General features: G+C 34.8%; 1 protein-coding gene and 1 long non-coding RNA gene across 2 annotated transcripts; one reads left to right on the top strand and one right to left on the bottom strand.

Annotated features, from left to right (window-relative positions):
- The first annotated feature begins 1,516 nt into the window (after window positions 1-1,516).
- LOC133201217 (uncharacterized) lies at window positions 1,517-13,325 on the top strand. Its single transcript, XM_061337011.1, has 6 exons — window positions 1,517-1,568; window positions 1,721-1,817; window positions 4,499-4,611; window positions 5,592-5,679; window positions 11,849-11,979; window positions 12,734-13,325. The coding sequence occupies exons 1-6, from the start codon at window positions 1,517-1,519 to the stop codon at window positions 12,811-12,813; spliced, it is 561 nt and encodes a 186-aa protein (XP_061192995.1). The 3' UTR covers window positions 12,814-13,325.
- A 4,659-nt stretch (window positions 13,326-17,984) lies between these two features.
- LOC133201241 (uncharacterized) lies at window positions 17,985-20,731 on the bottom strand. Its single transcript, XR_009723065.1, has 2 exons — window positions 20,645-20,731; window positions 17,985-18,313 (listed from the first exon to the last, which is right to left on the bottom strand). It is a non-coding gene; the product is annotated as an uncharacterized LOC133201241 (long non-coding RNA).
- Between the last annotated feature and the right edge of the window lie 399 nt (window positions 20,732-21,130).

Genomic DNA, 21,130 nt, shown 5'->3' on the forward strand with positions numbered 1-21,130 from the left:
GTGTGTAAGTCTCGCCGAGAAGAAAAAATGATGGATCGGTGATCATCTTATACACACTCATTACACAGATCTCATGCATCCGGTCAAATTAACACTTCATTTTTTTGAAATGGGATGCATCCTAGGACATTTTCTAGTTGATTTATGACAAAATCCAACTGAACACCACCATTTCGTGTTCATTTGGATTTTTCCGTGTTCATTTAAACGTGTGCCGTCTAAAGCACGTGTCCAATTGACAGGGTTTACAAACACACACACACACACACACACACACACACACACATATATATATATATATATATATATATATATATATATATATATATATATATATATATATATATATATATACATATATATATATATATATATATATATATATATATATATATATATATATATATATATACCTGATGTATATCTTTTTTTTTCAAATAGTAAAAGTCCCATAGGGGGATGAGGGACTCATTTGTATGTTTCGCCTGTCTGTATTGACGGTTTATGTTACCACTTGACAATAACGCAATTCACTGAGGGCACCAGAATACTAGAAATTCATCATTCCGGAAGGATAGCAAATCAGTATCTGAATAACAGGAATGTTTTTGATTGATTGATTGTGTGTTGTTTAACGCCCCATTCGAGAATGTTTTCACCATTAAAGAGACGTCCCTGGATGACGTTGAAAGGCTTTAAATTTTTATCTTTACTCGGCACTCACTGCAATTAAGCAGTGATGGTTCTTTATGGCTACCGTGACACGGGACCTCGGTTTTTAAGGTCTCTTCCGAAGAACCCGTGACTTTAGCCGGGCGCTTGGTGAAGGAACAGTCACTACCTATGTTTACATCTTAGGTTTGACGCAGCGCGGCGAACGAGAATCGAACCCGGGCCGCTCGAAGGAATGTTTTTGAAAGATCATGAATAATAAAGTACAAAATTTTCTTGATATAATATTCCTCCATGCTCCCAGGTTATATACTTACGAGAACAGTTTTTTTTTTTCCAAATAAAGTAAAATTATAATGATTTTAATAACTAATAATGATTTTACTTATCAAGAAGGTATTTTGGTATAAAAACAAAACAAGCTGAAAGAACTACGCACGCACGCACATGTCCATTAATTTTGAACGATTAAATTTTGATCAAACTGACAGCAGCTTCAATGTGTGGAAAAAGAATCTTTATTGGAATCGATTGAAAAAATACACACAAACAAAATTGAACTTATTTTAGAATACAACTACTAGTAAGATTATTTATTACGCCATATAATATGAAGATATCTTGCATAAGTTTTGACTACGTGTGCAAATTGTATTTTGTGTGCAAATTGTATTTTATTCATCCGGCAATGAAATTCGAGCTTATTAAACAGGAAGTTATGTCATGAGTATCACGTACATGATTTTACTTTTTTTTAACGTATGAGTCACTTTGCCACAAAGAATCTGGATCAGAACAATAAAAATATTACTAGAAGTGTTGTATTTGGAGCAAGAGAAACATTATGAATACGCTATACATTGCTGGAATTATTTGTCAGCTGGCAAGCTTTACAGGTGAGGCATTAAAATAACCTATCACAGAAAATTTCGTATCAAATTAGAGGAATTAATTGATATAAATAAAAGGTTATGTTTTTGTATTATCTGATTTCTTTGAATTGACGATTCGAATTCTAATCATTTGCATGTATCATCTTTTGGCTTAGGCGTCTCTTATGCTCAGTGTGACCCGACAGGGTATCCTAAATGTCTAGCCGGGGTTCAACTTCCGCAAGGGGAAACAACAAGAGATGTCAATTGCACGTAAGTAAAGTTTGTTTATGCAAGTTCAAATGCAATTTTCATGAAAGCAAAAATTCGTAAAAAACACTTTAATGATAACAAGAGGCCCAAGGGCCTTAACGGTCACCTGAGTACAATACAACAATTTAGAGGATCCATAAACTGATAAATGAAGCTTTGTTGCCCAACAGCAAGAAAATAGTATGATTAGCATCAACAAAATAATTGGTCTAGTATCTATCTGCCCCCCCCCCCCATTTATCACTATTCCCATGCAGACTATTAACAAAATGTCTATTATTCAACCCCATATTATTCCTTCTCACAATGGCCTCTCTTGGCCGTTGAAGAACATTTAAAAAGATAGGTTATTTTTGTCTCATTTTTATTCATCTATTATTTCCAAGTCATTAAAACTATGAAAGTACTTTTTTTATTATACAATAAATTTTCTTGCATAATTCTCTTATTCTATTAAGCTTTCAAATACATTATGTAAATTGATTAATTATCAAAGGTGAATGAAGGGGAATAACTTTGCTCAGTAGAATACAAGTTAATAGAGCCCTGGCCAGGACCAGAAAACTTGACTAAATGGTCCAGGTGTTCAAAATTCTGGTAAAAATACCCTTGCATATTAAAACTTTTACTCTGTTTGTCTTGAACATCCAAAGAAGCATAGACAATTTTCAAAGAAATGCATTTTCACCATATTATTAAATAAATAAAGCCCCATCCTTACACCAGAACATCTGACCCATTGGCCACGAACTCACAATTCTGGAAGAAGCACCCTTTCTCATCATAACTATACACTTGTTTCTTTAGTTTATAACCAGGAGTAGATAAAAAATTTTGAAAGAAATTAAGCATTTTCACTATATAAATGTAATCAATAGAGCTCTCTCCCCCCCCCCCCCCCAAACCCCTGACCCAGGGGCCATGAATTTCACAATTTTGGAAGAGGCATTCTTCCTAATCATAACCATGCACTTCCTTTGTTTGAAAAATACCCAGGAGCAGAGAAGAAGATTTTGAAAGAATTCATGCCCTTTCCCTATATAATCAATAGAGCCCCCTCCCCTCTAACACCAGAACCCCTGACCCTGGGGCCATGAAATTCACAATTTTGGAAGAGGCACTCTTGCTCATCATAACTATGTACTTAGTTACTTTATTTAATACCCAGGAGCACAGAAAAGGATTTTCATAGAATTATTGCATTTTCACTATATAATCAATAGAGCCCCGCCCTAACACGAGAACCCCTGACCCTGAGGCCATGAAACTCACAATTTCGGAAGAGGCACTCTTGCTCATCATAACTATGTACTTAGTTCCTTTATTTAATACCCAGGAGCAGAGAAGAAGATTTTCAAAGAATTCATGCATTTTCACTACATAATCAATAGAGCCCCGCCCTAACACCAGAACCCCTGACCCTGGGGCCATGAAATTCACAATTTTGGAAGAAGTACTCTTGCTCTTCATAACTATGTACTTAGTTACTTTATTTAATAACCAGGAGCACAGAAAAGGATTTTCATAGAATTACTGCAATTCTACTATACAATCAATAGAGCCCCCCCCCCCCCCAACACCAGAACCCCTGACCCTGGGGCCATGAAATTCACAATTTTGGAAGAGGCACTCTTGCTCATCATAACTATGTACTTAGTTACTTTATTTAATACCCAGGAGCACAGAAAAGGATTTTCATAGAATTACTGCATTTTCACTATATAATCAATAGAGCCCCGCCCTAACACCAGAACCCCTGACCCTGAGGCCATGAAATTCACAATTTCGGAAGAGGCACTCTTGCTCATCATAACTATGTACTTAGTTACTTTATTTAATACCCAGGAGCAGAGAAGAAGATTTTCAAAGAATTCATGCATTTTCACTACATAATCAATAGAGCCCCGCCCTAACACCAGAACCCCTGACCCTGGGGCCATGAAATTCACAATTTTGGATGAGGCACTCTTGCTCTTCATAACTATGTACTTATTTAGTTTATTTAATACCCAGGAGCAGAGAAGAAGATTTTCAAAGAAATAATGCACTTTCACTATATGTTCTATATAGCCCCACCCTAGCACCAGAACCCCTGACCCTGGGGCCATGAATTTCACAATTTTGGTAGAGGGCTCAATGCTTATTACTATGATGCCAACAGTTTGACTGCTTGATGTCCTGGAGTAAAGAAGAAGATTTTTAAAGATTGCATTATTTTCAGTGGTTTTAGCCCCACCCCTCAGGTCCCAGGGGGGCAGGGACCATGAAATTCACCATTTTTGTTCCCCTTTACCCATAGATGCTATATGCCAAATTTGGTTGAAATTGGTTAAGCGGTTTCAGAGAAGAAGCTAAAAATGTTCAAATGTTAACACACGACGCACACCGCACGACGCACGCCGACGGACGAGAACAGATAGCAATAGGTCACCTGAGTGACTCAGGTGACCTAAAAATGATAATAATTCTTGCTTTCTTGAAAACGGTTCCTTTTTCAAGAAACATTACCTTCAACATTACCTTTATATTTTATGAAGTAGCTTGTTTGACTTTTATATATTAGGTACAAACAAGAAATTACTTTTTTATTGCATGTATTATTTTATTAATCCAATACATAGCTGGAATTTAGGCTTAAATAAACAAAATACATAGCATAAAATTATTATCGGATTTTATAGAGCTTTGAGACAGGTAGCAACCTGTCTTGAACCATACAAAAGTTCTTGTGCATCAAATACAGACTTCCAGCGCATTTTACAGACAATTTTACAGACAATCAATATAACATGTGGTAAGTAACAGAACCTAACAGTTTATCGTAAGTATAAGTATATATTAAAATATATATATTTAATCTAAATATGAATATAAAACATTTTAATAAGGACTTTGAAACTGTATGATATTCAGATACCACACAAACTTATACATATATTTAAAATACCATAAATTGAATTTATTAGAAATAACTATTTATCATTTTATTAATTGTTTCCAACAATCCTCCAAAATAGTGGCCCATAGACAATTTAATAAGTGACAATTTGTCCTGTTTTTTTTTTTTTTTTTTTTTTTTTTTTTTTTTTTTTTTTTTGAATATTTACAATTTTATAATTTATAAATACAAATTAGGTAATTTTGTTTCCATCTGTGTCCGATGTTTATTCATAGATTTTTGATTTATTTTATTTTGAGGTAGAAATATGGGAAAAAATCTGTTCAATGAAAGCAGATATTATGTAAATTGTAATTCCTTGTTGATTCACATTAATCTTCAACTCTATTAAAAAAAGAAAACCTGATATGTACTATTACCGAAGTTGGTGTTGGCACGAAAAAGATCCCTCGCTGCTCAATAGCCATGAGTGTCGAGCATAGGTATAAATTTGTAGCCCGGCCTCCACCGGCAAGTGGAAGCGTCTCCATATGAGTGAAAACATCTCAAAGGGACGTTAAACAACATACAAACAAACTTTTACACTTTGTTTGAAAAAGTATCAGTAATTTGATTAAAAGAGTACGGATTGATGCATTGTTCTACACTAAAGTCATTAAAAGGAACTGAAATGTATTTGAAATGTAACATGAAATTTATCTTATTGTAGAAAAAATATTAAAATCTTGAGTACCTGTTTAAAACTACCCTTCTGTTCAAGGGCATAATGGAGACTCGCTTCTAAATGAAATAATCTCATGATTATGCATGAAAACACAACGTATTTCGGTTTCCCTTTCCAGCAGAGAATAATGACATAATTGTGACTTTTGTAGGTGATTCTAGCTGCGACTTAATCAAGTGCTTGACAGACATGGGAATAGATTTTGGAAGTTTACAAAGCGATCCAGAGAAAGTTAACTGGTATTGTCTTTTTACATTCAATAATATAAGCATTTCATATGTAGTAGATTTTGAAAGAAGAAATAAAAGCTTGTCAAATATTCTTTGTACAGCAGAACATCTTTGTCTGTTTATTTCATAATATTGCAGAGAGTTATTCACACACTGTAACGTGGACGAGCTAGGCTTCCCTTCCAAATCAGGACTTTCTTCAAATGAAAAGAGTATATTTACAAAAAGACAGAAAGGATAAAAGAACGAAAAAATCAACATTCATACACACTCGCTCCCCCTCTCCATGTCCCTGTCTTTCTCAACTATAGAGACACTAAAATGTAATTCACAAGTATTTACGGTAAATAAAGGAAAAATTCGTCAACAATTCAGTGTGTAAATAATGGTCTTACAATTAGCATGAAAAACGTCAGTAAGCATATGACTTAATGATAGATTTGCTTACAAGGTCATTGTATCGCCATAGAACTTACCAAATGATGACTTTAAACGAGACTGTTGAAATTTTTAATTACAAGAAAACTTTACAGAGCCTGGATATTGAGCATCTGAAATATAATCATCCATCATGTTCACGTTCTCTTTCACCCTATAACTTCGCCCTACAACTATAGTCCTGCTGGACACTTTATTACTGGTGACGTAAATATAGTTAATAATGAGGACCCTAAATCACTAACTTTAAAAGAGCCAAAAGTTAGAGACCCCGATCTTTCAACTGGAATCATAATTTCATAAATATTATGAATTCTGTGGAAGATTACCTAGGCGATGGGCCAGAGATGAAAAAGAGGACATTGCCACTTTGTCAACATGGATTAAATGTATCAGATGTATGTTAAAATCTCGCATTAAGCAATTGAGGTACAATATGAAAACCATCTATCCTTCTGTGTTCAGCATAACTCAGAAGTGAAAAAAGAATTTGATAGACTACATTTTCAGTATGTAGTACTAGTGGTCCCCGCTGACAAAGCAGGTGACAACATTGTCTTTGTTTGTAAGGCTTATTATTAGTCCCCTACCGGTGAAACCAGAAGGGACTATACTCGTAGGTTTTTTTTAATTGTTTTATAGAGGAACTGCGATTTAATTCTACAAGTGGCAATCCAACTTATACCCATAGCTCCTTTTCTATGGAGGAAATTCTTCAAAATCATATGTCAGTTTTGAATATTTTCAATATTCCCAACAACCAAAATGAAGTTGAAATACCATATTCATATTGGATTCCAAAACTTCATAAAAATCCTTAAAAACAGATACATAGGGGGTTCCAGTAAATGTTCAATCCCTCACTAAAATATTAATAGCAGTGAAGGAGAAACTTCAGAAGGACTGTGCAACAATATATTCGAGAAGTTTTGTAAATCAAATGTGGAAAGTTAAAAATTCAAAGGAACATTTGGAAAATTTGAAATCACAAACATTTACCATAACATAAAAAACTTACGACTTTTCAACTCTGTATACAACCATTCCCCACGATAAATTAAAGTCCAGGTTTTGTGACATCATTGAGAGCTGTTTTTTAATAAAATTTAACTTTGTCATTAATAATTTGCAAAATCTTTTTGCTAAAAAACATTCTGATTGTAAATATAAGTACTCTGAAGTTGATATTACAAAGATGCTTGAGTTTCTGATTGACAATATCGATGTGGTGTTTAGAGACCAGGTCTTCCAACAATTTGTTTTGAATTTCCATGGGTAACAATTGCGCCCCGTTGTTAGCAGACTTTTTTGTATTCATATGAAGCAGAATTTATTTAAAGTCTTATACGTGAGAAACAGAAATCTCTTGTTGGACTTCAGCTCGACATTACCGTCAGGGTAACTCATTCGACAGAGTGCTCGCTCCGTGATTGGAAGGTCATGGATTTGAGCCCCGGCCGCGACTGACCTAAGCCGAAAAAAAGAACGTAGTAACTATTCCTCCGCCAAGCGCTCGGCACTTTGATGTGAAAGTTGCGGGTCCTTCAGATGAGTCCTTAAAAACGGAGGCCCCGTGTCACGACAGGCGTTGGCACGATAAAGATCCCCCATTGCTCAATGGCTCTGAGTGCCAAGTAAAGGTCTAAATTTGAAGCCCTTCACCGGTATATGGGGACGTCTCTATATGAGTGAAAAATTCTCGAACGGCACCTAAAACAACAAACAACCAATCATTCATTCAACATGACTTTTAGATATATCGACGACGTCTTAACAATTAACAATAGTTATTTTCATTTATGTGTCGAGTTTGAAATAAAAGATACACGTACCACAGAGTCTGACACATCTGTTTCATATTTAAGGTCTTCCGTCTTCAGCGGAAGACCTTCTTGTTATTCTTCGGTTTCTTTTCCACTGTTTTTCTTATTATTTTTTTTCTTACCGATTTTGTGCACGCGATTTCTCAAAAACGGTTGGCTCGATTTTCATGAAACTTTCAGATCTGTTAGAACATAAAAAAGTCTTGATACATATTTTTTTTTATTTTGATGTCGTCACTTCCGGTCCGAAGATATTTGCTATTTAGTGATTTTTGGAGGGTCAGTTTGTCCGTAGGTTTTCTAAGAAACCACTGATCACGGGAATGTGAAATTTTTAGCGAAGACAAAGCAACATATGTAGATCTGTAATACGTAGTTAACTTTCACAGGAAGTGCCCCACGTCGACGCTCGCTATGGCCTGAAAAAAGTCATATCGAGATTTTCAAAATTTCGAACACTTTCTGTACGATATCTTTTTACTTGGAAATATTTTGTTAAAACATATAGAACAAAATTTGTGCAGAATTACAAGATATTTTAAATGGTGTCTCCAGAAAAGGACTGGCCCCTAAAAAAGGGATCTAGAGGGACCAAAAGTTTTTCCTGATATCTCAAAAAGTGTTGAGAATTTGTTATACTTCAAAGAAGCAAAGTTGATCAACATGACAAGTAGCAGCTTGTGAGATCATCAAAATGCGTCGAATGACGTCATTTCCGGCCAAACAGAAAGTAGTAGTAAATTGCTTATTTTCACAGATATTGGTATTGAATTGAATTATGCATGTCACAGAGGACGTCTGATTGTATTTCCTGTCGAGTATCGTCACTTCTGTCAACTTCCGGTTAAACCGGAAGTAACTATAAATGACGTATTTCTGCAGATATCAACATAGAATCAAATGATTAAATTCACCCAAGACTTCTGAACCCAATTTTCTGTCGGTTGGGGTCACTTCCGCTCAAACCGGAATTGATTTGCTTTATTTAACGAAAATCGGTATATATTTCAATCCTAAGAAATTCAAAAAACAGATCGACATCATTTTTGGTCTGGAGGCCTTCTTTTTATCGAATACTTTACTTTCATTTATCCATCTTACAAGCAGTCTTCTGAAAATCGGATGGAACACCTACTCGTTGCTTTGCAACGAGCTTTGCTCTAGTTGAATATTGTATTTGAAAAATACGTTAATGGAAGCGTAACATCAAAGCTTTGTGATAAACGTGACTTTAACTTGTCAATCGTCAACTTCCCTTACTTATGCAGCAATATATCCTTATCATCTGCATATGGGGTGTAAATCTCTCAATTGATTCCATACGCAAGAGCATACTTTACGTATGAACAATTTCTAAAACGAGGTAAGTTATTGACAAACAAGTTGATGAAACAAGAAAATCAGCAATCTTGTTTAAAGTCATTATTTCGTAAGTTCTTTGGTCGATACAATGCCCATGTCAGCAAATACAATCTATCATAAGTCATATTTTGACTGACGTTTTTCATACTACGCAGTACAGTCAAATGTTGACTGACGTTTTTCATACTACGTAGTACAATTAAGGTGCAAAATGGAAATATCGGCGAATTTTTTAGATAGAAAATACATTCTGTACAAGGATGGGCGATTCTTTTTAGGACTTTATTATTATCGGACAAATTCAATGTGGTTGAAAACTCACGTTGAGGACGATTAGATTTCTTATTTAGACTTTTCACATGAGGTGGCAGTCATTTTAGCTAATGTACTTGAAGTACTGAGGTTATCTATAAATTCCAATATTGCAAGGGCATAACCAAGTTAAAAATAAAAGTTTAATTGATAATTATTTTCAACTCTCTTTGTAGTTTGTGAAAAGTGCTGCGAACCTATATAAATTCTACTATCTCGACTAAAATTACATTTGTTAGGCCGTATGTTGAATATTTTGCTGGTCAAGGACATTAAATAAAGATATAATTAATTCATTTGCGAGATTTCATCAGGTTCGCAGCACTTTTCAAATATCTTCATGCTTCTTGAGTTTATGTGTAAATGCTTGTCATAATTCATTGAGGGTATGCCCTTGAAATATATCGATTTATTATGACCCTTCATTACCCTTCAATGAATCTGCAGACAAATATACGGCAGTATCGCTTGTCTAGGGCATGTGTGGGAAGTATATGAATAAAATCATAAAAAGAGACATTGCATTCAAGTTATGGCCTTTTATATACATTTACCTGCAAATAATATTTTATTTAATTACAAAATACATTTTTCATTGTATAAAATATGACTTGATCCGCCTCTAACAGTATACAAACTGCGTCAAATTTTACGATATGACGTCACATTGACAAGTGCATTGCGATTAGTGAATTGTTTATATATTGCTGTGTGGGATTTAACCAACGACAAAAATATATATGTAGTAGTTAGTATTGATGTAGTGTAAAGCTATCCAACAGTTTAAAATAGCAAAGCATTTCATTTTGTGGTCATTTGAAAAAGTTTTAATTTTGTGTGATGTCATAGTAAGCATTTCCAGTGTAAATTAGGCCCTCCTTCTTATTGTAGCCTTAACTGTGCTGCGTAATCGTTAGGCCATTATTAAAACACTGAGTTGACGACGGATTTTTCCGTTAGTTACCGAACATGACAAGACGCACACGGCGGATCTAAAGCTGAAACTTGTAATTAATAGAGACATATAAAATTTCATGACTTACGTTTGCTCGTTCATTTCAAGGAGCACACGTGGGTGTGACCAGTCGACAGGGGATGCTCACTCCTCCATGGCACCTGATCGATCCAACTCTGATGTTTTGGAGGACCGTGTTTGCTTTGCTCCCGATTTGTATTGTTTTAATGGACTTTGACCTTAAATACTGTTCGTTATCTCCATATATCATTCATGAAACAGATGTGGCAGATTCTGTAGTGTCTTTTATTTCAAGTTCACTGGGATATATCGAATCGTAATATGAATTGAAGAAACTATTGTTAATTGATAATACATTGTCGATTTATGTAAATGTCGATTTGGAGGCCACAGCAAGTATTTTCGCTCATGTAGAAGTTTTTAAATAAAATCTGCTTCATAGAAATATAAAAATAGGTCGGCTAATTAAGGAGCACAATTATTGACTATCGGAATTCTAACAGTTTGTTGAAGGACCTGGTCTACGAATACTACATAAAGGTTGTCATCGAGGATCTCTAGCATCCTTTCAATATCAACTTCAGAGTACTTGTGTGTAGAATCAGAGTGATTTTTAACAAATGTGATTCCCTCATGTTTTCAACATATTCTTAAATCATCATCATCAAAACGTCTTCATTAGCGTCATCACTGTCTTCATCATCATTTTGATGTACACCTCAGCATAGTGCACGGTCTATTTTCCATTCATGCATCCTATCACGATGTCTACATGTATCTGCTATTGTAACGAATCTTACAAAAAATACATATTAGAGAGATATTGAAAATGATTTATGAAACCTTTTTCTTAACTTTTCATACCGAAATATACAATGTCTGGGTTTGGCCAATCGACAGGGAATGCTTACGTCTTTATAGCGCAAGATCCATTCTCTGGAATGATTTTTTTCTGATGTTTTCTGGAGCCCATGTTCGCTTTCCTCTCAATATGTATTGTTTAAATAGATTGTTGAAATAAACTGAGCATTATAACTGGTCGGTATTTTGACATTTCATTATTACATGTAACACGAAAACTTTTCACTATTGATCTCTCTTTTTCACTGTAAATACACACTAAATAGGGAATATCTTCACACAATTTCCTATTCAACACCATGTTACTATGTGTAAACCAGTACGAAAATATGATTACTCATTAATTATTTTCATTTTTTAAAAATTTGTTTCAGGGATATTGCTTTATCATATTTTCTTTTCCCAGCGAGAGTTTTCGTGCAGCGCAGCCTTGCTTTGAAAGCCAAAAGAATGTTTGTGAGGGAAACACAATCTTCGAAACAGCTGCAGGTTATATTCCGCAATTAGAGTCAAGGTGTGGCAGAGGGGGTTCCCAAGGTAACAAAATGCCTGAATATATTCTACACAGTAGGAACTCGGTAGTATATTAAAAACAGGAAATATATTTCCAACTCGGACATAGGTCCCTCTGGAATAATTAAGATTGAACTAATAACCCCACTAGGATTATTCATTGTATTATTTATAGAAAATGCATGGTATTTAAAGTACCCATTGTTTATTTACATGTATTTGAGAAATGCTTTAGAAAACATCATGACTGATTTTAAGTGTCTTTACAGTGCAGGGAACTAATTTTGTTACATAAACCAGCATCAGCATAAGCATTAATAGCATCAGGATCGAGCTAGCATCAGCATCAGCATTTAAAAAACAGCATTACCAGGATCAGCATCAGCAAGCAAAGGATAAAACCAGCATTGACCTACATAAAATCAGCATTATCCTACTAGCATCAGAAAATCAATGAGTTTTAATTTAGTAAAAAATTAAAAAAGAAAGAAAGAATATTGGTTAAAGTATTCACATAATTGATACATAGTGAGATATTATGATCAAATAATTGTAAAAGGCACTTTTATTGCTTTAAACGGCAATGCTGAAATTCATTATCTACTTCCGGTAGCATGATGCTACTTCCGGTAGCATTGACCTAGTTATAAAACAGCATCAGGATAAGGATTACTAGCATTAAATCAGCAAGCAAAGGAAGCATTCAAATCAGCAAGCAAAGGAAGCATTCAAATCAGCATCGATGCTGTAACAAAATTAGTTTCCTGCACTGTAATAGGCAATGGAACCTTCACTATCCAAGCAACCTGGATTCTCCTGTTTGTTGTACTGGTCAATATGGCAGCTCTTTCTCAATGATAGCAGGATACTTACCAAAACACCGTAAAGGAACTATTTTTTCTTGGGGGGAGGGTTAAAATGTCTTCGAGTTCGTGTTATAAAGAGACCCAGGAATTCATGTTCTCCACTAAAATTAAAATATTAATCTACAGTATCATTTTTCTTCTTCAACCAAGTTAAACAATAATTTTTCACTAACAACGAAAATTTAACCCCATGAAAACCCACGAAAATAGTACTAGCAATGGATATGGAACATCCTACGGAGATGTGAATCCTTGTTATCAAAAGTGTGAAAGCAAATTTCAAAATTAATATGTATTGATCATCCGAGTGGCCTGTAATAGACTATAAAGCTTTTTCAAGACAGTTACACATCATTGTTTGACAAAAAATATAGCCGTTCAGAATAATAACGAATCGAAGTAGAAAATGATGGAATTATACACAAATTCTATAATCGCTATGCCTGTGCTTCTGGTTACAACTTTTATCCATCGGTCATTTCATTTAAATCAAAGTATTTACAATGTGAACACAAATAATAATATTAATTGTATGTTTTAAGTCCTCCATTCAGTACTTTTTATAGACGTCTTTTAATTTGTATCTTTTAAAAATCAATTATTCAATCATGTATGTTTGTAGCGTTTCAACCCATCTACAAAACCAATTTGAAGCCTCGAAGAAACAAGAGACCCAAGGGTTTAACATTCACCTATGTTTAGTGAAACACTGTAAATAATCCATAGATTGAATATAAAATAAAACAAAATAAGCTGATATATGGACTATGCTATGTTGCCTAAAAGCAAGAAAAATCGGAATACAAGGGATCACCAAAATAATTTAATGCTCAGTAACAAATCTGAAGGTTGATCTATTTACTTACCTGTACTCGTCCCCGTTTGTCACTATCCCCATGCAAACAAAACAAAACAATAGTTCTTGAGAACTATTTATAAATCCATCTCATATCCTCTCACATTGGCCTCCAGCTCTTGGTCTTTTGTGAACATTTAACATTTTAATTATTGTGTAATTTTGTTCTTCAACTGACCTTTCCTGGCCTCTGACCCAGGGGCCACAAATTTGACAATTTTTGTAGAGGTATCCTTGATCATTTTAACCGTGCTCCTAGTATATCTGCTTTATATACAGGAGGATAGAAGATTTTTTATAGAATTTATGCATTTTCACTTTATGATCATTAGAGCCCCATTCTAACTCCAGAACCCCTGATCCTGAGGTTATGAATTTCACAATTTTATTAGAGGGTTCAATGCTTATTTCAATCGTGCCAACAGTTTGATTGCTTTATGTCCAGGAGTAAAGAAAAAGATTTTTACAGATAGCACAAAGTTGATGGTTTTAGCCTCACCCCTAATGCTCCAGGGGGCAGGGACCATGAAAGTCACAATTTTGAACCCCTTCACTAATAGATGTTTTGTGGCAAAATTGCTTGAAATGGATCAGCGGCTGCAGAAACAAAGCTGACAATGTTCAAATGTTATCGCACGGCACACGACGCACGACGGTGGATGAAAACAGATAGCAAAAGTAAAACTTCTGCAAAGCAATTATACCTTCCCCTCGGAATGTTTACTACATAGTGAAGCTTCACCCTTGGAATAATCGCTAAATAGAATACATTTCTAGCTTTTGGATACTTTACTATATAGTAAATTTCCCCCGAGGAACGTCGAGTATATAGCAAACATTTCCTTGAATAAAGCACCCACCTTGATATTTTGCTATGCATTGACCGTTTTCACTTAACCATGCTTAATCCCAGGATATTATTCACTTTCATTGTGCTATCTGAGTATTGATAATCAAAATTAGCTTTAGTAATGAACAAGATTCTTAATCAAGAAATTTGGTTATTCTATCTCCTCACTATTATGTAAACTGGTTAAGGACATACGCAACGTACCTTACCTACTGATAAATTTTCAAGATATTCTTAATTTAAGATTATAGTGCCTTCAGAAGTTCGTAGACAAAAGATCAGCATGCATTACCAGGGGTTTTGAAAAGATATCAATTGATGAAAATTTTTGTATAATTCAAAGAAAAAATACACAAAAATTACTAAACATATATTCTAGATGTTTTGTTTATCCAAACTTGTTTTAGAAGCGTACAACAGCATATATAGACATAAAAATGTAGCACACATTTCCTTTAAGTATCGGAACTCTTCAAATCCAGGGAAAAAGACAATAAAGTTCAAACTACGTTGCGTATGTCCTTAAAGTGGTATCTGGTTAAAGTGGACTATCGTGATTAAATCGTAAGACAATACACTTATGTTTTGTATCGAAGTAGCGTTTTTTTTTCCTCACGTTTTTTCGAGATATGTTTAAAATAACTGTTGTGGTCTTCAAAAGAATTGGATTCTGGAAATTTTTTCTGAAAAAAAAAAAGCATGTTCACAAAAAATTGATAAAAGCTAAAAATTACTCGAGAGGACTTGCATAAACACGGCATCTTCCGATCATAAATAATTTCAGAGAGATGAAACTCACAATACTTACATGTATTTAACAAGGTGAAACTTTATACTGAAGTAGAATAATTATATTCCTATTAGAATATAAAATCAAAACCGTTTAAGGTTAGATGGGAAGGTTACTATGTGGAAGAAATAACATCTTAGAAACCTTTCCCCTTGAGGGAAGGTTTACTATACAGTATACATTAAGGTAGGAGATTTTACTATGGGGGAAGGTTAACTTAATAACATAGAATCTTATAAAAATAAAAGTTGCAATACTTTTTAACATAAAAAGGAACATTTACAAAAGGAAAATAATAATTACATTTCGCCTTAGAATATAACATACGAATTGCTTACAGTTTGTTAGATGGGTTATTATGCGGAAGAAATAACATATAGTAAAATTTCTCCCGTGGAGGAGGTCTACCTAAATAGTGGACATTTCGGTTGGGAATTTTTACTATGGAGGAAGATTTACTTTATGACACCGGATATGATTCTCTTTTTTTCTTGAATGTTCATTATATCTCACATTTTTTTTTTGCTTGGGGAAAAACAATGTACACGTGACTGCAAGTGTCACTTGTACACATGCCTTTCTTGCAGATTAAAATAATGATATAGTGTAGCGTTTATGAGTTTCTTCCTGTTTTCTGCGTTTGCTGACTCAATGTAGTAGGCCTGTGCATGCTTGAGTGATGTGTGCAAACAAGAAATTATCATCCTTTTGTGTCATGAATGCAAAGCACAATACTACGGAAGCCCTGGAGGGACATTGACTTATTTCTTAGGTGTTTTGACTTAGTTCGTATGACTTAATTGTTAATAATTATTGTTATTTATATAGAGAAAATGCAACAACACTGAAAGTTAACAATTATTTATTTGTATATTGGGCAAGTATTGTCATGGCAATATTCATGGGTCGCCGAACAAATCAACACAACATTGGCAGACCCACTTGAGCATCAACAACAAATCAATCAATCATCAATCAAATTCAGCAATTATATAAAATGGACATTCCCGGGTAATCCGCGGACAGATACTTAATCTTTACTACATACACAACCTACAATAATCATTTCAATACAAAATGCAGTTATTATAAAAGTTATCAAACCCAGTCACAAACAATGCTGTTCCCATCAGCACAAAATTTTGACTCAGTGTTAACCATTATTCAACTTATTTCACATTAATAATACTTAGTTTAAATATCAGTTGACTTTAGTGTGCGCATGCACCAAATGGCTGCAAACGGGTCAAAGTTTGCAGTCACCCCACAAAGGAGCACCAAGTCAACTGACCCAAGACAATATTCTAGTTATTTCCTTCTGGATAGACTGTTCCTAACTTTAGCTGGAAGTATTCTAGACCCCCCACCCCCACCGAATTGTGTTAAGAAATACAGAATTTCCCAGGTCAGAAAGGTGAAAGACATCTTTTAACAAAAAGGGAGATATATCCCGCAGGAGTTCTGGATATTTTATATAACAACCTCCCAAACTAAGGACATGTTTAGCGATAGCTCTATTAAAACGAACACGGGCTCTTTCCATTGCTTGATCATTTTGGGAGTACCTCCATTCTAACCTACGAAGGACCTCAGACCATATAAATTTTGAATTTGGGAAGTGATGTACCAAGGCTTTCAAGTCATTTTTTGATTCATGTATTAGTTTACACAGATTTGTATCCCTCCTACCTAAATCATTTCCTCCACAATGAATCAGAATAAACTGTGGTGGCATTTCTATTCGCTTCAAACAAAACAATTTCATTTTTAAGTCCGTAATCTTTAGTCCAGAGTATCCTTGCCACCATATTCTTTGTCCTATTCTTTCTAGCCCTAGATTCAAGCCTCCTGGTCTGTTACGTGCTGCCACAAATGCCCTCCGTATTATTGAAGAGCCTACACACCAAACTTGATATCTTTCAGCAATACTTAGTGGAGTTAAAATAGAGTCGATTTATATGTTAGAGGATTAATTCCTTGTATGTACTATCTCAATATGCCATTAACAAATAATCCATTACATATCAGACTTATTTTTTAAAGAAATTAAATTTACACCCATGAAATGTTTTTCATGACTTACACACTGATAAAGCTTTAGAAGAGTTTAACAAGTGGACACCGAATGTATGACTTATACACTTGAGACATCCCCCAACCCCCATAACTTTTAAAGCTTTTTCCAGAATTGCAGTAAACTGATATCTAGCGATAGGCTTTCCCCCAAATTGACAAAACAATGGCCCTTTAATTTTAGGTCTAACAGCCAAATATTTAGACATGCATCCCACAGGACATATATTGTTGCCCACCCTTTGAATTCTTAGTGTAACACCTTTTCTATGTTGATCAGACTTTGATCGATGAATATTCAAGAGTAATGTCCTCTGGTCAGGTTCAATTTTGATATCAGAGACCTGAACAATGCTATGTACATCATTTCCTGTTGACAAAGCAAATTTTCCCACCCGTAGAAAACCAAAAAAGGCTAATGTAAATGCAGCATTAAAAAGGTTTGATTCATAAGTATTATAACATACTGTGGGCACAACTTGCACAATTTTTGATAATAACGTGGGTGTAATGGGTAATCTTGTGTCTCGAGGGCTCTTAATCCTTTTCATACCTTCCAAAAGCTTTATTACAATAAAATTTTTTGTTTCATCCTGAAGATTCTTTAACTTACAGTGAAAACTGATGGCAGCAACATATGACCTAGCTGTTGAATATGAATAGCCTGAACATGACAAGAATGCCACAAACTGCACTATATGATTTAATGGTGGTGGCCAGATTTGTTCATAATTAAAAGAGTAACGAAACTTTTGAAATGATTCAAATCCAGTACTGTACGACAATTTTGTATTTTGTATTTGTGGACAAAGATGCCTCCAGTAATTTTTCTACTTCAAGCTGTAGATCATTCTCACAAATTCCTCTGGTATACTTTGTGGTGTCTCTTTTGCACTCGGTGCCAGGTCCCTGAAATGCCTCCACTGTTTACAAGAAATTGTATCTGCTATACTATTGAATATACCTGGTATATGCTTAGCTTTAAAAATAACATTGTAATTCATTAATTTTAAAACAAAATATCTTACGAAATCCATTGTCCTTTTTGATTTGGAGGTTTACTTGTTAACAACACTAATCAGTGCAATGTTATCAATGTGAAACAAAACTTTCTTGTTTTGAAGGCAATTTCCCCATATTTCTATTGATAATACAACAGGCATTAATTCTAAAAACGTTATATTTCTCAATATATCTTGATCTTTCCATTGCTCAGGCCATGCTAGAAAGGTCCAATTACCTTTAAAGTATGCACCACATCCCAAATTATTAGCACCTGCACTATCAGTAAAAAATTCTAAGACATTGGAATTTGTCCACTCAGACTCGGGAAAATATGATTAAATTTTTGCAAGAACTTTAACCACATCTCCAAATCGCTTTTCATACCTGTTGAAATTCTAATAAAGTGATGAGGTTTAGATGCACCACTCATTGCATCATAAAATCTCCTATTAAATGCCCTGCTTGACCTAATTGCACTACCAAAAAAATTAAGCATCCCTACTTAAGACTGTAAATCTTGAAGGGTAACCTTCTTTTTTCTTAACATGTCTTTAGCCATATCTGTCAACATGATAACTTTGGGTTGTGGTATTCTTATGACCATTTCAATAGCGTCAATTTCTAATCCTTAATATGTGATTCTTGTAGTAGGGCCTGTAGTTTTATTCTCAGCTAATGGGACACCAATATCAGTCATAATACTTTTGAAATTTTCCATAAGCCGAATACACTCTGACGTTCCCCCTTTTCCAACAAAAATAAAGTCATCTAAGTAGTGATCTAAAGTCTCTAAACCAGTTTGAAATTTTGTTAACCAATGAAGGAATGTTGCAAATGTCTCCCATACAACTTACAACTTATTGCACAGCCCATTGGTAAACATTTGCCTATGTAATGAAGCCCATCTACCAAGAACCCTAACAAATCAAAATCACCTGGATATATTGGTATTAATCTAAACACTCTTAACATCAACTTTCGCTAAAAGAGTCCCTTTCCCTAACACACAAATCATGTCTACCACCTTGTCAAATGCCGAATAATTTACTGTACATAGCTCTGGATCAATGAAATCATTTATACTATTTGATTCTGGGTATGCCAAATGAGTAATCATTCTCCAACTCCCATCAGATTTTGGAATAATACCAACTGGGGACAAATGAAGATTTGATATAGGAAGTTGACTAAATGGTCCTAAAACCCGACCTAACCCTATTTCTTTTTGTATTTTTTCCATCAACTCGTGATCAACTGGTGATGCTGCGCTGGTGGTAAGTTTTTAGAAGACACATGAACCCTTGGCCCCGAGTACTGGAGTTTAAAACCATTTAAAAATCCATCCTTTAAAAATTGGGCTGTATTTTGATCTGGATAATCGTTTAAATATTTCAATAATTGATCCACTTTAATAGGTGTTTTTCCTAGGTCCCATATTTTTCTGTGGTCTATATTGTTGGGGTCTTGTACTACTACTAGCACCTGGGGCTCGAAAGGGGGGTTGAAATCTGGGTATTCCAGGGGAAGGAAAGTGACCACTATGCTGGTTATAACCCGGATACGATTCCCCTTTTAGCGATTGAAATTGAGCTATATTTACTTGTTTCAAAGGACATGCTGAGATGGGGTGACCATTGTTACATTTAATGCACATATGCGGATACCCACATCCCTGTTTGTTACAGAAGCCACTGTAGTTAACGTTAAAACATTTGTTGTGCAATATTTTCCCAGGTGAGGATGGATTGAGATTGCACTGTGGCGATGGGGCATGCATGAACATAAGCCAAAGTTCAGGATCTATAGCAGCTTAGGAAATCGATGTGTTAACACTTCGTCTTAATCTGAACTGCTCATCACACTTTTTCCATCCCATACCCATCCCTCTTGCAGCCCCTAACCTAATGTCGTGTATGTATTTAAAAAGACCCTGCACTTCATCTTGATGAGCTGAAGCATAAATACTACTATAAATCAAAAAAGCATCAGTCCATTTTTCAATTGTGTTAATATTAATTTTAGGTTTTGAACTTTCTTTGGCAACAAGCTCTCCTTTTTCATTGAAGTAAATTTTCTTCTAGATGCTTCAGTAATAGATGTATTGTCCAATAATAAACTTATATCAACATATTTCGAATTGACAATTTTATCTTTGATGTTCTGAGAAACATTGGACGACAACAAATTGTTGACAGACTCAACCATGTACGGTGCTTCATAATTAAGCACCACATTGTCACTCAGACTACCTGATGTCTCTGTGGTACTAGTTAGGCCATCCTGCTGACTTCTGGTTGACGTACTTTGTGGTTCAGCCTGGGGCAGATCTCTGGGCTTTTCCTACTAGCTGTGCGCTTTCTTTTTGAAGTGCCTCTTGTAGAAGTCTGTGCAGTGGTTAATGCATCTTCACCTGCCGTCCTTCCACTAGACTCAGGAGGGGCGTTTACTGACCTTGGATTCCCTTCAGTAGCACCGATCCTCACTTGTATTGCGTTTTCTTTTTGGCATTTCTCATGCAACATAAAAACTTACCAATTTATCGCAAATTTAAACAGAATAAATCCATATTTCTCCGATATAGATTGCGTCACCCAATTTCCTACAACTCAATAACTAAATATTTCCGGAAATAAAATTAATCATACCTTCCCTGATATTCTTGATAAAAGATTACAAAATCAGTCAATTTCATATTATTTCTAAGGCAGCTATTTTATCACGCTACCCTGTGCTTA

The sequence above is a fragment of the Saccostrea echinata genome, unplaced genomic scaffold (assembly GCF_033153115.1).
Source record: "Saccostrea echinata isolate AGI-Se365-2 ecotype Australia unplaced genomic scaffold, CSIRO_AGI_Sech_v1 ptg000043l, whole genome shotgun sequence".
NCBI classification, from domain to species: domain Eukaryota; kingdom Metazoa; phylum Mollusca; class Bivalvia; order Ostreida; family Ostreidae; genus Saccostrea; species Saccostrea echinata.

Bases quoted from the DNA above. Each gene is read 5' to 3' on its own strand.
- LOC133201217 (XM_061337011.1), top strand. From the start codon at position 1,517: ATGAATACGCTATACATTGCTGGAATTATTTGTCAGCTGGCAAGCTTT. The intron at 1,569-1,720 runs GTGAGGCATTAA...CTTTTGGCTTAG, and splicing joins TCAGCTGGCAAGCTTTACAG to GCGTCTCTTATGCTCAGTGT. The intron at 11,980-12,733 runs GTAACAAAATGC...GCACTGTAATAG, and splicing joins TGGCAGAGGGGGTTCCCAAG to GCAATGGAACCTTCACTATC.